The sequence below is a fragment of the Cryptomeria japonica genome, chromosome 7, assembly GCF_030272615.1.
Source record: "Cryptomeria japonica chromosome 7, Sugi_1.0, whole genome shotgun sequence".
Classification (NCBI taxonomy): domain Eukaryota; kingdom Viridiplantae; phylum Streptophyta; class Pinopsida; order Cupressales; family Cupressaceae; genus Cryptomeria; species Cryptomeria japonica.
Window position 1 is genome coordinate 228,713,096 of NC_081411.1, and position 17,294 is coordinate 228,730,389.

A 17,294-nucleotide genomic window follows, 5' to 3' on the forward strand; every position below is an offset into this window, starting at 1 on the left:
ATTCTCCAAGATTTTATCAAACATTATTAGCAAGTAATCACTATTAAAAAATAAATTTCTTAAATGGGAGTGTTCCCTTTACAAATGCCTTCAATTTGTTCCCTATAGGATTTATTTCTCATAAAAATTATATTATTATTAATTTCTATCTATTGAATATCCCAAGGAAGTTAAGAATATAATGGTTAAAGATAAGGCCCTTGGGTGGGATGGGTTCCTTTGTGAATTCTAAAATGCACTCTGAGATTGAGTTTGGGAGGACCTTTGTAATGTCTATCCAAAGGCTTTCCATTCCAAATCCTTAGGGAAATTCACTAATAAAAGGCCTATCAAGTTCATAGATAAATCTAGTGATCTTGTGAACATTTGTAATTTGAGGCCTATCACCATTTTTAATTGTCCATATAAGATCATAGTTAATTCTCTAGCCTTGGAGGTTCACTGTCTTCTCCCCAAAATTAATTTTCTAGAACAAATGAGATTAATCAAGTATAAATACATCTTAAATATTATTTATAATTGGGAAGGCATTGAATGAGCTGGAAACTCCCAATGGAAGGCCTTTTCCTTGCAAAATAATGTTTCCAAGGCCCTTATGATTATAATGATGAGCATTTATTGTTTCCATGCTTCATAAATTGATATTGAAACTCTAATTTCTTCAATATTTCGACATGATTTTCATTGTCACTTCTACATGTATTACCAGTATTGGTTATGAGTGTAATTTTTTTGGGTTGTTTTATTTTTTTTCTAGGGTTTACCTTTGGCCCTCTCACTTTATGTCCTTTTTACTAAAGTATTTGGATATTTGGATATTTACTATCCCTAATTAATTAATTAAATAATTAACTAAATAATAAATGGCAATAATTAATTACTAATTAAGGCATAGATTATTTACTAAATTAATGAAAACAAATGAATAATTAATGTATGAATTATTTACTCCAACACCCCCCCCCACCCCCCCGCTAGATGCACAACTGGGGAGAGAGGCAAAAAATATGTAGGAAATGTTGGCATATGATGAAGCGGTGACAATGTATGTTGTCATTGATGGTAATAGGTGAACCTGTATGAACTAGTATGAAGACTGGAAGTAGCTATAGTCAACAGAGATGGAGTGGACCGGTGTCGGGGTCCACTAAGTGTCACTACCAGTTGGTAGTCTCTGTTCAACTCTAGGGTTTCTGATTTGGCTTATGCGATGCAACCGATGACATTCTATAATAAGTTAGTTAAGAGATAAGGATGAGATCATGGTGCCATGCCAGTTATGTGCATGTGAAGGATTTCATTGAGGATCTTGCGTGTGAAGATCAAATGCATTGAATGTCTACCTTGGGAATGTGTGATGTTTTAAGCAGTGTATGAAGAGCGCGTGATGGGTTACTGATTTCTAGATGTGGTGAAGATTGGACGATGCAGAATGACTTGAGATCTGTTTTAGATCGCTTCATTCTATGTAATGGATCTAACGGTCAAGATTGGAACACTTGTAATTGTAAACGTAAAATGTTTAGGGTTTAGGGTTTATGCTACCGACCTAATTGTTGTCTATAAGGTTGATGATGTTTGTTATTGTTTGTGTTCGCATGTTCAGATACTTGCCAAACTAGAGTGTGGAATCTATAGAGTGTGATTGTAGAGGAGAGGAGATGAAAAGGATTTGCCTTAGCAAGTAGTGTTGTTATCAAATCAAAGCTTTACCTATTGACTTCTAACCATTTCAACAGAAGGAAAATCCCTTGACCGGGTAGCTTCAACAGGCTTGTTGCAAATCCTCTAACTAGGTGACTCAAGTTCATTGAGTTCTTTAAATCCTCTAGTGAGGTAACCTTTAATAGGGTTTATAGTCATCCCTTAACTGAGTGATCCCTAACAGGATAGGTTCCTAACATAACCTTATTGTAAAGTCTTTAACAAGACTAAGCTCCTAACAAAGCGGACTTCAAAAGAGTTCAAAACAAGCTTGTGGGTATTCATCCCCACCGTGGTTTTCGCATTTGGATTTCCATGTGAAAAATCTGTGTGTTGTCGGTTGTGAGTTTTCATGTGATGATTTAGTACTTTTTGATTAAGTTAGTTATGCATGCAGTGCTAAATGATTATGGTATTGTTGATACAACTCATGCTTGATTATATCATGAAGTAGTCATCAAGATTTAAGATCTGTTAAATGATGTCTGAAGTGTCTATGTTTAACTGGTATACTCATGGTTAAGTTCAGTGATGAAGACAACCGGTCAGCATTGTTTTAATATGATAAAAGTGTTGAGAAAGTTTTTGTATGTACTGATTCACCCTCCCTCTCAGTACTAGTTAGGGTATTATTTGTTCATTATTATTCATCAATTGGTATCAGAGTGACTCTAGGTCCTTGGTGATATAAGCTTAACCGCTTGAGGCAAAAGATCATGCTTTAATGATGAAGAGGGAAAGTCCGAAGTTCAATAGGGATAACTTCAAAATATGAAAGGACTAAATGAAGATCTATATCAAGAATTTGGTTGCTCAACACTGGAGCTATGTTGAGAATACCTATATAATCCCCACTGGCACTCTAACTGATGATCAGAAAAGAGAGATTCAATAAACTGGGCAAGTCATGGAAGCCCTTATTAGCAGCCTGTATGATATTGAGTTCATTGATGTAAAAGATAAGGAAAATCCTAAGGATGTATGGGAGACACTGGAAACCATTTATGGCGGTGATGAGCATGTCAAGCAGGCTAAGAAAGAAAGCCTCAGAGGAAAATTTGAAGACATTAGGATGGTTGAAGGTGAGACCATTCAGCAATATGGCATAAGGATCAAGACTGTGGTTGGAGATATCAAGAGCACTAACTGAACAATTGATGATGCCACCATTGTCAATAAAGTTTTGAGATCATTTTTACCGATCTATGCAATCAGGGTTGCTACTATTCAGGAGTTAAGGTCTATCAACAAAACCAAGGTATCTCTAGACTCTATCATTGCAAAGTTGACTGCATATTAATTGAATAGCTATGATGGTAGTGTTCAGATTACAGAGTCAGCCTTTAGAGCATATGTTTCCTCTGCACTAACCAGAAAAGAAAAAGAAGTCAGCAACAGTTATGAATCTAGGCCAAGCAGAGACATGGATGATGAGGAGATTCTGATGGAGTTTGAAGCTCTTCTTGCCAAGAGGCTTCCAAAAGGCACCAGAAAATACAGAGGTAAGCCTCCTCTAAATTTTTTTTCCTATAATAAGATAGGACATATAGTTGTTAACTGTCCTAACAATGATAATAAGGATAAACCGGAAAGGTTTAGAAAGTATAAAGGAGGAGGTAGGAGAAATTATCTTGTGGCAGTGGATGAAGGTGTTACCGATGAATAATTTGAGGATGAACCTAAACTACATTGTATTATTTCATTCAGTAAAATAAATATGTAATCTATATAAAACGATCTGTTTTTACGTTTAGCTAATACTTGTCTATTTATGAACATTACGAAACAAATTTTGTAAATTAAAATATAAATAATTTGAGATTGAATAGAAAGAATCAAACATCTGGCACTTTGAGATTAACATAACCTGGATCCTACGTAAATAGCCAGGATGTACCAACAATACATCAACATTTCACAGAACTTGCAGTTCAATAAAAAAAAATTATTTATTGATAGAAAATAATAAATTACTTATCGTTAAACATACGAATGCTATTTTACTTTCCCTACATTTTCCATACGATAAGAGGGGTATCGAACATCACGACGAGAAAGGAATCATTTGAACGGGCTAACTCAAACACGGCGAAAGGCGGATTATCCAAGAATTTTCGATAGATTCAAGCGCTTACAGTGGGGTCATATCCATTGTAAGAATAATGGTACATTGACATTTTAAATGCTTAAAAGAATTGGGTAACTTCTCCGAAATGATCTACCTGTTAAACATTATACAAACAATTGCTTTATATTAATTGCTGCGTTACATTTTGTTGTTCTCATTGAATCGGTTATTATAGCTTTTTTAATGGGCGATCCATCAAAAGTTCCTTCCTCTTCATCTTCATCGTATCACACCGAAAGCCAGCAGCAACTTGACGCGTCCATCAAGCCGTACCATGTTTTCATCAATCATCGCGGACCAGATGTCAAGGACACTTTGGCCAGCGCCATTTACCATTCACTCTATTGCACTGGATTGCATGTGTTCTTCGATAGAACTGAGTTTCAACCGGGACAGGAATTATTCCCCACCATAAAAGAAGCGATTAGAACTGCTTTAATTCATATTGTCATCTTGTCCAAGAGATATGCGGAATCGAGCTGGTGTTTGGAGGAGCTTTGCTTAATACAGAAAACTGGTGCAAAAATTATTCCTGTTTTCTACCACGTTCTTCCTAGAGATCTTATGGTCCTCAGAAATGGGGAAGGAGTATATGCAGAATCATTCGTGAAGTTGCAAAGTAAGATGGATGGTAAGAAAAAGAGATACGATTCTAAACACATTGAAGAATGGCGAGATGCGCTTGGAAACGTTTGCAACATTTCAGGGCTGGTAGTTCTGGATCATGGCCACAATGGGTATGGAATTATTCTTTCATAAACTGATTATTTTATTTCATTATTTTATTTAGGATACTGTATATTATAATGGCAAAATAGTCAATAATTTTACATATTTAAATTTTGAATGAAATATCTAATCATAAAAAACTATTTATATGATTTTAAATGTGTAAAATTGGGATATATTTTATTTTATGATCATCGACTTCCTTGTGTATTTGATGGAAAAGAAAATAAAGGATTGGAAAACATAGAGCTTATGATAACTTCTCTGTTTACATTAACTCATTTACAATTACCTATAATGTTATATAGAATGATCAGATAGAAAGGGAGGACTGCACAGAAAATGTGTGAACTAGTAGGATCTACATATTAGAACCAGCACGATTCTATTCTAATAATATCTCATTGAATAGTGAATTAATAGTGATTTGACATCAAGATGTGATCTAATATTTACTATCATATATTACACCAATAATTAGATCTATAGCTTCATAATTAAAAATATGTTAACTTAAAAATTAAAATAATGTCCAATGTACCTGAAATAGTTATATAAAGATAAAATTGTTTTATAAGATGAAATATATTTATTAAACAAAGAATAGAAGAAAAATGCCATTTCATAGCTTTTGTCCTAAAGTTAAACCGACATGTAAAAGCTTCTATAGTATTATCGTCACTGTAATTTTATTAGTTCCTGCTAGGGAACTATAGCGAAGGCTTTGCTTTTATCTCGTGATTAAACTTTATTCTTTCAGCCAATCAGAAATCAATATTAACTATTAATAATTTATATTGTAAAGATGTAGATTTAAACATGCTCACAGATTAACTATGCTTAAACATGGATGACTGTTATTCGTCTCTATTCATCGGTGCAGAATGTCAGAGAGGAAGTTGTGATTTCCCATATGAGAGAACGCACAAAATTTAACGTGTTTGTCAGAAGTTGTTAGCAATTACAGTGTCTGTCATCAGTTGCAGGTGTCTAAAAATAATAATGGCCCCCATATTAATGGCTACGCCTCTGTATTTTCTAAGAAGATGTCCCACTCCAATGCCTAATATTAATACTTATTGCATGGAAATACAGGGCTGGCTTAAAGAGCACACACTAAGCTCTGACTTTCAAGTCAGTCAAAACATTTTCTTTCTCCGTTTCTGTTTTTTGTTTTGTCATTTCTGTCAGGGTTAGGATTCATACTCTTCATTTCTCTCTTAGAATGCCTGTTGTGGGTTCCTCTCAACTGTCATTTCACCTCCTTCGCTATTACTCCCATCCGTGTTCATGTCGCGTAAATTTTTGAATTTTCAAATCTATTTCTCCCGCTCGATCAGATCTTCGTATGGAAGTTTCAGAACCAACCATTTACATTTTCCAGCCTGTGCCAAAATGGAGCTTTTCGCTTTGAAACAGGTATGGACATCCATCGAAGCATAATGGAAGGACAGTTATTACGCCGAGAAGCGTCTTCTATAGCTGCAACACAGAGTGAGGAATCCAAATGCATTGCAGTAGATATTGAAACAGATGCAAGGCAAAGTATGTAACACATGGAAGTGCAAAGATATAATGGTCACCTCACATAGTGGACTATGTTTACGCTTGCATCAAATGCTCACAAACATGGTCATTCCTGCTTATGATATAAAAAGTTGTGTCTACCTTCAATTTTCTGTACATTTCAGGTTGTTTCAAAGCTCTTTTGGGAAATTTCACTCTGTTGGTTTTTACTTTTAATTTATCTCATCACCATTTCTTATACCATTATTTTTCCCACTTTTGCAATTTAGGGTAGAGCTGTCCAAGGATACATTTGTATCAGATATATGCATGGGAACCTTTGTAGAATGTATTTCTCTAACTATTTTGAAACTTTAGATTCTATAGGAAACAAAAGAAGTTTCAATTTGATAGATGGAGGAGTTGATTCAAATCGAGTAAGCTGTGCTACACTCTATAAATCAAACATTAGATGACATTTTTTATATTTGAAAACTAACTATGAAAAGGTTTTCACAGAGCCTGTGAACCATCTACTAGATCGTAAAGAAAGAATTTAAGAAAACCTTAGACTTTCCGTCTATGAATCCTAAGGTAGACTAGCCTCTAATTTTAAGTTCTATTAAATAGAGAAACACAAAACATAATATACTTTGTTTTGGTGAACATAAGAGCTTAGATTGTTTTTGGACAAGTTTCTCTTGGAACAGGACATGAAGCAATTGCTAGCTACACTATAGAAATAAAAAGCCAGCAAATGGGGATATTTGAAATAAGATTTATTTTAGTTATTGCAACATTTGTATCTTTGCTGCACATTATTCATGATTATTAGTTTAAAAAAAACAATATGAACAATATAGTCAATATACTAAATCAAGGAACTTAAACTAAAAGATACATCAACTCATGCGAACCTTTGAAGCATTCATTTTTCTACCATTGGTTCTTCCAAATACAGACTACAAATGTCATTGGTTCACAGTTTCTTACCGCATAACTTTAGTTTATAACTATTAGGAACTATTGCTTCTATTTTGAGGTTTGCATTTTTACTTTAGCATTCATAAATTAAATTTCAAATCCCAAAACTGAGCCCATGAAAGTGTCGAAAGCTCACCTTAATGAGTGTAGGTTGTAGTATGTTTAATTTTAAATTTTGCTTATAGATATTTTTTCATGTATTTTATTTATAATTCTTTAAAGATAGTTATATTAGTTATCATTATATATGATAGTTAGAAATGCTCTCATAAACATGTATGCAAAAATATGGAAGCATGGGCCTAAAACTTGCATGAAGCTTCTTTTGGCAATGCCCAATATGAAGCATAGCAGAAAATTTGCATGCATGGCAGTGCCCATATTCATTGGTGTGCTTGTAAGGCACTCCAAGATGGCCTCTCCACTATTCCAATGAAATTTAGCAAAGGGCAATATTTTTAATGTCATTTGGGAGTCTCGGTGTGAACCTTGACTCTCTCGGATTAGATTTGTTTCTATTATCAAAAATTTTCCTCCCCTATCAAGTTTTCACGCAAGTCCATTTTACCCAATCAGCCATCACTAAGTGTGATTTTACATTAATTTTTTTGTTTCCCCTTCATATAAGCAACATAAGAGAGGGAATAGAGCCAATGAATAGTGGTAGTTTGATATTTGTTATGCCTAGATATTCTATGTGACAAGATAGATTGTGGAGGATGTTTTAACCATAAAGTATAGCTGATTTCATCAAGGATGAAGTTAACTGAAAGGGATGAAATTTTTTGTTAGGAAGCTTTTTGCAGGGGGTTAGGCTGATATAGTTTTGAACAAAGGACATCAAAGAATATGGAAGTTTTCTCTCCATTTTTAGTGCTATGCATTTCTTCATTACTATTCGTTGAAGGGTGTGTGATAAGGGATCTGTATCCTCAAAGAAAATAAGAAAAAAAAGAATTACATTAAGGCCACAACTTTTTTGGCATTGGTATGCCCTTCATAGAGGGTTGCCTCTATTTTGTTTTTATTTTTACTTGTATGATATGTACCTCATCTAATTTTTTTCACTTTTTTTGTAATCAAATATTTGAAGTTAAAGGAAGGATTATACCATTATCTATATTGTCATGAAGAAAATTAGGTGCATCATGAATATGATGTTGGGTTGTGCAAAAGTGTAAGCTAGGATTTTATAGATAGATTGTAAGTAGTCCATGTTGATTTCAAATATGTTGTACAATTGCTTAACTATATTTATACATTAGTAGTCCATGTTGATTTCAAATGCCTACCATTTTGGAAGGTCTCTTGTACTGGTACTAAATCCTTACAACCAACAATAGAAATGAATCCAAATACCATGGCACCTAAGGCTCTATCTTCAACCTTGGGATACTAGTAACAAGGATTGAGTTTGTGCTATCAACCAACAAGTGTGGTTCTACTTGTGGGCAACAAGTAGGGTAGGGAAAACATCCATAGGAGGTCATACTTTTTTCATATGGGAGTTCACTAGCTAGCACAAAAATAGACATCCATGAAAAAGTCATAACACTTCGATGAACGACGTCTAGCTCTCAATCCCTAATCACATTTGTGAATCTTCTTCCAAATGTGAGGGTTGATACTAGAGGGTATAAATATGTATTCACTTGCATACACATATAATAGATATTGCAACTTGTAGATATTGATACTAGATATTATATGTACTTGCATTATAATGTGAGGGTTGATATAATATGTGAATCTACTTGCATTATAGATATCTAGTATATATATATGTATTAGAGATATCTACTTTATAATATGTATTCATTATAGATTGATTCACATGCTCCATTCAACAAGGATACATAAATGCATTATAATTTAAAACCACATTCATAGCTATTTGTTTACACACATGATGACAATAAAGGGTACATTTTGATGGATTGTCTATAATGTCTACCTCACCTTTATTCCAAGTTGGATACCTTGTATCATATATTTGGGACACAAACATTATATATATTAGTATTTCACATATCATGACACATGAATATATCATCATTGACTTTCCACATGTCACAACAATTAGAGTGTCTTTAAAATTATTTATCCATACGAACTAAACACAAGACATACATAAATTAATACTCATTACTAAATTATTTCTTCACAATGCTCTTTATCATTATACATCTTTTAATAAATTTATCTTTTTTTTCAACTGTTAAATTATTTTATATCATATATAATCATGGATTAACTATTAACCTCCACCTAAGATTTAATTCATGGAATGCACAAAACCTTCTAGTTTGCTTTGTTTTGCCATACTTTTTCCTTCTACTAATCACTATCATCATTTTTCCAAAAGATATGTAGAGTGAAGCATTATTTTCCATGTCCCAATTTGGTTTTATTTTCTCTTCTTTGCATTACCAGGTTTGCTAGCTTTTTAAGACTTCCAATTGTACTTTCATCCATATTAAATTTATATGGTCTCATTATAGGAATCCTACTTTTGAAGGCAAATTATTGAATGTTCCCAATTGAATAGCCTAATTTTGTATGACAAGTAGTACGATTAGTGTACAAATACCTAGATACTTTATTGATGTTAACTTTTATAACTCATTAATCCTTTATAAGTATATTAAATATCTTAACATTTCTACATTTTTAAATTTAATTCACTTAGAATATTTTACATAAACATCTCTTCACATCAAGGTTCTTGTCAATATTATAATATAAGAAACACCCATATAAGAGATAAGGAATTCTAATAAATGTTTGATAATTATATAAATTATAATTCAACCATAGATATTTGCACAAAAATTCTATATCCCAATTACTAGCAAAGAGGATAATAGGGAATACATGGAGTAATTAGGCATAGAGAACATCGCAATTAAATAAGGCACATACATGGAGTAAAAAGGCATATAGAATATATTAATTCTAATTGAACCTAATACTAGTAACCATTTAGTGCATTAAAGGATAACAAGAGTGAAATATACTTTCACATGGGAGAGGGGTCTTGAAAGTGATCATGCTTATTTGAAATAAATAGATTCCAAGGAGTCATAGAGGCTCAATACTTAAAATGAACAAGTGTTGAACATGTGTACAATTTTGATTAACATCCTCAAGAACTAGATCACTTTTATGACTTCTTTTAGACACTATTTTTTATCTCGTTTTGACACTATCCTTGGCACTTACTCCGACAAATATTTGTTAATCAATCAAGACAAGAAGGTAATTATTTGTTAGATGAAAAAAATAATCATTCCCCTTTCCCCTTACATGATCTATACACATTTCTTGTCTCTTCACTTCGTAGATTCAAATTTAATATTAAAATTACACTTCAATCTAGGTGGATTTGCTAATAATGCCAAAAGGTTCACCCAAATGATACATACAATAAGGTTATATTTTAATACCATTGTATAACAAATTTAAAATTTTAATCAAGAGCGTAATACCAAGGTTTAAAAAGGTAATCTCATTTTCTAACTTACGAGTTCATTATTAAAATCTAGATAAAATTACCTTTTGATTATCAAGTCTATTTAATTAGAGGATAATATCTCTATACTATTCGTTAACTTATAAACAACCCTACCTCATAAATATTTTGATATATCAACTTCAACTAGGATAAATGTAAATAAAGTGTGAATGAAGTTCTTAGAAGATAGGTCAACAATCATGAGTCAACCTAGAGCATTGATAATGGCCTTATAGACAAATACATACTAGAATTATAATAAGGAAATATAACCAGAATAAGTGTTATGTTAATAGAATATTTTAAGGGTTTGAAAGAGGGAGAACACGAGTGGGTCAAGGGAGGATAAAAATCTCACATCTAGTCTTCAGCATCAAATATTGTTAGAAGACTTAAAGTATACCACAAGAATTGAATTATTTTATCACATATTGAACTTATGACATCATCTTCTACATATAAGCTCAAGAATTTTCTTTTACAGTATCTTTTATTTTTATGATTCTTGGAAAGATATAATTTTTTCAAAAACCTTCACACATAACCATGTTATTTTTTCAAAATTTTCTCTAAGTATTTTTAATTTAGTTTTTGTTATTTCATGTTTTGATCAGTTCCTTAGACATGTTGACACCTACAAATGTTGTGTTCATCTGAGATGAATTGATTTGATCTACTTTACATGAATTGAGGATATTGGTCTTTGATTTTATCATTTGTGAAGGTATCATAGACTTTTCTATTCATCCCTTTATTGTAATCATGGAAATGGATAAATATAAATCTTAGAAATGACATCCTAACACATCTCAAGTGTCTTAATCTCTTGTCTTATCTATATAGAATCATTCTTGAACAAATCAATTCAATCCAAGAACTTTATTAGTACGAGGTAACATCATTGGCCATGTTGTAGGATTTATTTGTTCTAATGTTGGCCATGACACTATGTGTTTTATTAAACACTGGCATTTTTTGAAAATTTTGGACAAGAATTTGGAAGATCCATGGAGACCCTCATATTTCTCCATTAGAGGATCCTACTATAGATTATTTTTATCCTCTAGATAATATAGATTACACACAATCTGATGATGATAATTTAGAAGAGATTGAATATATCACAGATCTTGCATGATTCAATGGTTTTGAGAATTATCTCCTTATTTCTACTCTTAATATTGAGACCCAATTTCTATTTTTTATTATTCTTAATAAAGTTATTATCACCATATTAATTGCCCTTATTGATTTAGTATAGCATAGAAAATTCATCATCTTTAAGACATAACTACTTGAGATTCATATTTATCATGAAAATATTGATCATAAAGACACATTAACTGGAACTTAAATATGGCCTTTTTCTATTAAAGTAAAAAAGAAATATTAATGGGAAAATTATCTAAACTATGCCATTATCAAATTTTTAACGTAGGCACAATCCAATTGTCACCAATCATATAAATAGAGACAAAAAACATATCCAATTATTTTGAAGTAGATTCAAGATTATGTCTCTTAATCGCCAAGTGTAAAACATCTCATCCGATTTTGTGTACTTCAACCTATGTGGTTGATGATACATCCACAACATTAAAAAAGAGAGATATTATAACATATCATAATTAAATATTCATAAAGAATGTACACATAGAATTAAGTTTTTCCTCAAGATAAAGAATGACATTAATATTCCCAACCAAAATTTATTGATATGTGAAGTAAATTATTTTCATATTCATTAATAAAGATGTTGTATAGCTATGCACAAGTCACATTTTTTGTTTTGATTTATAGATTTTTGTTGAGATAATAAAATTGAGAGATCTTTTCTCACAACTTTTTCTTGGTATAGTACTAGGCTTTCTATGCAAATATTTTATTTTTTTATTTATTGGTTCTCTATTTAATTTTTTACTACCATTTTTCTCAATAAAATCAAAGGAACAAAGAAAAAAGAATGAAAAACTTGAATACAATACCACAAGTAGACCTTTTCTTGAAAATCAATATGAGTGTAAATATTAGATGATATAATAGAATATGTCCAATCAAATACATAACCCTGAGCTCAAACACACTGACATTGAATATGTTTCCAAGGGCTAGAAGAAAGAACTTGCATCTCCTCCACAAAAACTTCTATTTTATGAAGGAAAATAATATTAGGGTTATGGAATCAAACAAGATGTTGAACAATTTTTTGCAATGGGTGTAGCCCAAACATTTAGGCATTGAACTCCCTAAGCTAGTCTAGTAAGATGCATAGAACTACTACCCACTCAATAGACAAATCATATAATTGAAAAATAACTATTGATAAAATACCAACGAATACATATAATTAAATAGTCTAAATGCTTGTTTTGTACTAATGAAACAAAAATAATTATTTAACATTCTTTAGGTTTCACATAATAGCTAGTTCATGAAGGGGAAAAAAGGGATTTACTAATATATTGATCACATAGAATTCAAATAGTGGAAAGAATCAATCTAATGAATTAGGAAATGAAGATCGATCAAACAAACTATAAAGCCACAATATATCACCTACATTCAATTGTCCATATAAAATATATACCAAGGCACACAATCAAATTCAAATTAAAACTCTTGATGAGATTTCCACTTGTATTATACAATATTTCAAAAGTAAATTTTTATTCAAAAAGAACCATAAACATATTTAAAAGATAATTTTATAATTGTTCTCCCTAGTTAAGGTCACAATAAAATATAGTTAGACCAAACATGTTTTCACTTTCCTTACCATTTAAACACAAAAATAAAATTTTATTTATACTTCTCCCATCTTCTTATTTTTAATGATTTAATTTTTTAAAGAGTTGGGCACACCTTATATCTTCAATTAAATCAAAAGATTTTTTCATTTTTATCATTATTATCTTTATATCACCTAAACAATTTGTTCTAATATATATTTTTCAATTGAATCATTTAAAATATTTTTAAAAAAATTAATAAGATTACTTTTTATTTTATTTAATTTTTTTTTTCATTTTTTATAAAATTAATAGTTCTATAGTTTTAAATTATTATTATATTTAATTTTAATTCTTATTAATATGTATATTTTGTGTTAATAAAATTTTTTAAAAAAAAAAATTGAAAGGAAAGAAAAAAAAACATATAAAAAGTTATTTTGTCTAATTACAATAATTTTAATCTAATTTTTTACCCCTTATACTTAATTGTAATAGCTCCACTACAATTGAAAAATTGAAAATGATGTTTTATATCCAATTGAAAATTTTCACGCAATAGACAAGAATCCTTTTCTAATTGCTATATATTATAATAACAAATGTCCCATTATGCTTCGATGGATGTGCATACATGTTCCAAAGCTCCCGTTTTGGCACAAGCTCGGAGTAGGTAGACGGGGAAAATAAAAATTACTGATCTGAAACATACATACGAAGATTTGACGAAGCAGGAGAAATAGTTTTCAAAATTCAAAACTTACATGACGAACAGCGGAGGTGAAGGAGGTGAACATGATGGCTGAGAGGGCGCCACACCATGTGGTAAAATTTAATGCAAGTTAAACGAGCAGTAAAGAGTACAAAGACTAGTTCTGATAGATTACAAAATAGAAAACAGAAACTGGAAAGAAATGTTCTGACCACTTTGAAAACCAGAGCTTAGTGTGTGCTCTCTAAGGCTGGCCGGAAATACATCCCAAGCACTAAAACATGAAATATGTGTCCAACACCCACTGGACATCAGTTTATAGTTAAGATAAATGGCGATTCAGAAGGCAGCCAATTCTCCAGGTTCTACTGAGATTGATCGAGTGCTGAAGGTATAAAGGAAATTATTACTATGAGAAGCTCAGGAGGGACGATACTAACAAGTCATTGCAACTGGGGCAAATTCAATCTATGCTACTTTAGTATGACAAAATCTTCCAATTACACAAAACAGACAAAAGCATAACCGTTTTTCCACTCTGGCAGGAACTTCACTGCCTTGCAGCACTTATTATATGAAACTAAGGGAGGGAGAAAATAGGTGGGTAACTGAGAAAATCGGAGGGATGGTCAGTTTAGAAAAAGACAGAGGAGACTTTAATATCTAGAGTATATATACAAAAATGGAGGGAGTAAACAATAGATAAATGAATGTGCAATCCTTTTTAACATATAGTTTCTACTCTTTCAATTTCAGCATGTCAAATTCTAATTCATCAAAAAGTACTTTTAAATTAGTTTTGTATATAGGTATATTTTCATATAAAAGATTTATAATCTTTAATGTTATATCATAAATAAAAGATCTGTTTTTTTTTCTCAAATTTTTGTCACAAATTTTGTGTTATATATTCTATACAGTTTAATTTGTAAAGAAGAAGGTTGGAAGGATTTTTCTAGGGATCATTTTCTTAGAGTTTTATTATAATTATGTTTCACTTCTTCATATCTAAAATATTATATGTTTTTTTATACATGTTTTTCAATTCTAATAACTGTCGCGTTTTGTTTTTTGTTTTCATATGCAATAACCTTTATGCTCTTAAATAATTTTATGTAGTCTAACATTATAACTATGTCTTATAAATGAATAATATAAAATTCATGAATGTTTTTCCATCTTTTGCATTGTTTATTAGACTAGCCTTTTACTTTGTTTGTAAATTACTAATTTATTTTTCTATATACTATTGTTGTGCACAATTTAACTGTATGAATAATCATTTAAACAGGTTCATTGAGAATTCTGTTAGAATTGTTTAATTTTATATTTTCCTTAATTCTGCCTTTCATTTTTCCTACAATTGAAACCATTAGATCTCATTGAAAACCATATGAAGACTCAACTTCGTCCAGACCAACCAAACCTTTAGCTTTGGTTATATGATCTTCCTTTTTCCCGGCATCGTGAACAACACATCAACAAACTACAGTAACAGAATATATTCATTTGGAGGCAAACAAATATCGGATTATGTTGATTTGGAGGAAACAAAAAGAAATTACGTCTGTCTTCTCCGTCTGTTTTACAGCATTATATAGAAACTTGTGCTAAAACATGGCTCTTAGTCATTCTAATAGAGGGCAAAAAGCTCTGTCAATGCAATAAAGATAATGAGTTGAACTGTTGAAAACTAAAGTGTGTTTTGGTTTAAATGGCTATTGAAGGGATGAAGGAAAGCTTGTGGAAACCATAGTCGATCTGGTGAAGGAGCATGTGAGAAAGGAGCTGAAAAAGAGTGTGAAAGGCTTGGTGGGTCTGGACGAGGCAGTCGAGGATTTCCACTAGTTTCTTTCAGAGCCAACGGATGAAGCTGTTAAGATTGTAGGAATAGTTGGACCAGAAGGGTCTGGTAAAACTACCTTAGCTGAGGAGTTTTACTATCGATACCGAAAAGATTTCGATAGATCCAGTCTACTATTTGGTGTCAGAGAAGCCTCCAAACGAAATGGATTAGAAGCCTTGCAGAGGCAGCTGCTTAATGACCTCACCAACACCATTTGGGAAATAAACAACAAGAGCGAAGGGCGAGAAATACTTGCAGAACGTTTACAGTGTCTAAGTCGGCAGAGATCGCTCAAGTTTCTCATTGTTATTGATGACGTTGATCATCATGATCAGCTAGATGCTCTACTGCTCGGGGAGAATGTGTTGGGAAACGGAAGTTTGGTTATACTGGCATCCCGTGATAAGCCAATCCTTAAACTTTCAGGAATCTCACTGCCTTATGAAATGAAACCTCTGGCTAAGGAGCACGCTCGAGAGCTCTTGTGCATGCACGCCTTCAACCAGGAGAAACCGATTTGGGAATTGGAGAGTGTGGTCGAAACAGCCGTGAGAAAGTTTGGCGGCTTACCTTTGTTTCTCAAGCTTATTGGGAGGCATCTTCGTCTATACGGAGGGAACAATATAGAGTCTTGGAATTGCGAGTTGAGAATGTTTTGTGAACTCAATGATATAATGAAGGCTACTTTCAACGCTCTGAGCGAAGAGGAACAGCAAATATTCTTAGATATTGCTTGATTTTTTCTGGGAATGGACAAGGAGTCGGCCATACGAATATGGGATGGATCAGGATGGAGGAGTGCTCGTGGTCTGCAAAAGCTGTAATACGGCTGTCTCGTGGAAATCGACGAGAACAATTGCCAGAAAATGCATGATTTTTTCCGCGATTTTGGGCGACAGATTGCAAAAGAGCAACTGTGCAACAGTCCAGAGCATCCTTGTCGTCTGTGGCTTCCAAATGATGCTGCAAATTTCCTTCAAGGAATATGGTCACTGCCGGTATGTATTGCTTCTCACAAGCTTTTACACATCAAAATACGAGCGATAGCTTCTAGAATTGACGAAAAAACATTATGGATAGGAATTGTGAGAATACTCGATGACATGCAGACCAATAGCATTTTTTTTAATCTTTTTCTTGCGTCTATTTTCCATTTTTAACTTGGCCGTAATCTCCTGGAGCCTGTTAATAATACCCTGACATCAACATCAGAATTTATATTTCGCCAAAATTCGCCACTGCCAATTAACAGTATGCAATCCCAATTACAAATAAAATGATGAAGACCATGTATATAATATGCATTAAAATTTGTGTGGCAACATGAATTCATTAGTACAGAAAATCAAAGTTAATTTCAATTGCTTGTATTCCAGGAAAACGCAAAAATTAGAGGAAGCACTGATGGCACAAAGGCCTCCCATGGACAGAAAAGAAGCTAC

The 17,294-nt window shown here is 32.3% G+C and overlaps 1 protein-coding gene across 1 annotated transcript; it reads left to right on the forward strand.

Annotated features, from left to right (window-relative positions):
• The first annotated feature begins 14,337 nt into the window (after nucleotides 1–14,337).
• On the forward strand, nucleotides 14,338–16,589 carry LOC131028354 (disease resistance protein Roq1-like). The gene is made up of 2 exons (XM_059208455.1): nucleotides 14,338–14,397; nucleotides 15,855–16,589. The coding sequence occupies exons 1-2, from the start codon at nucleotides 14,338–14,340 to the stop codon at nucleotides 16,587–16,589; spliced, it is 795 nt and encodes a 264-aa protein (XP_059064438.1).
• The last annotated feature ends 705 nt before the right edge of the window (nucleotides 16,590–17,294 follow it).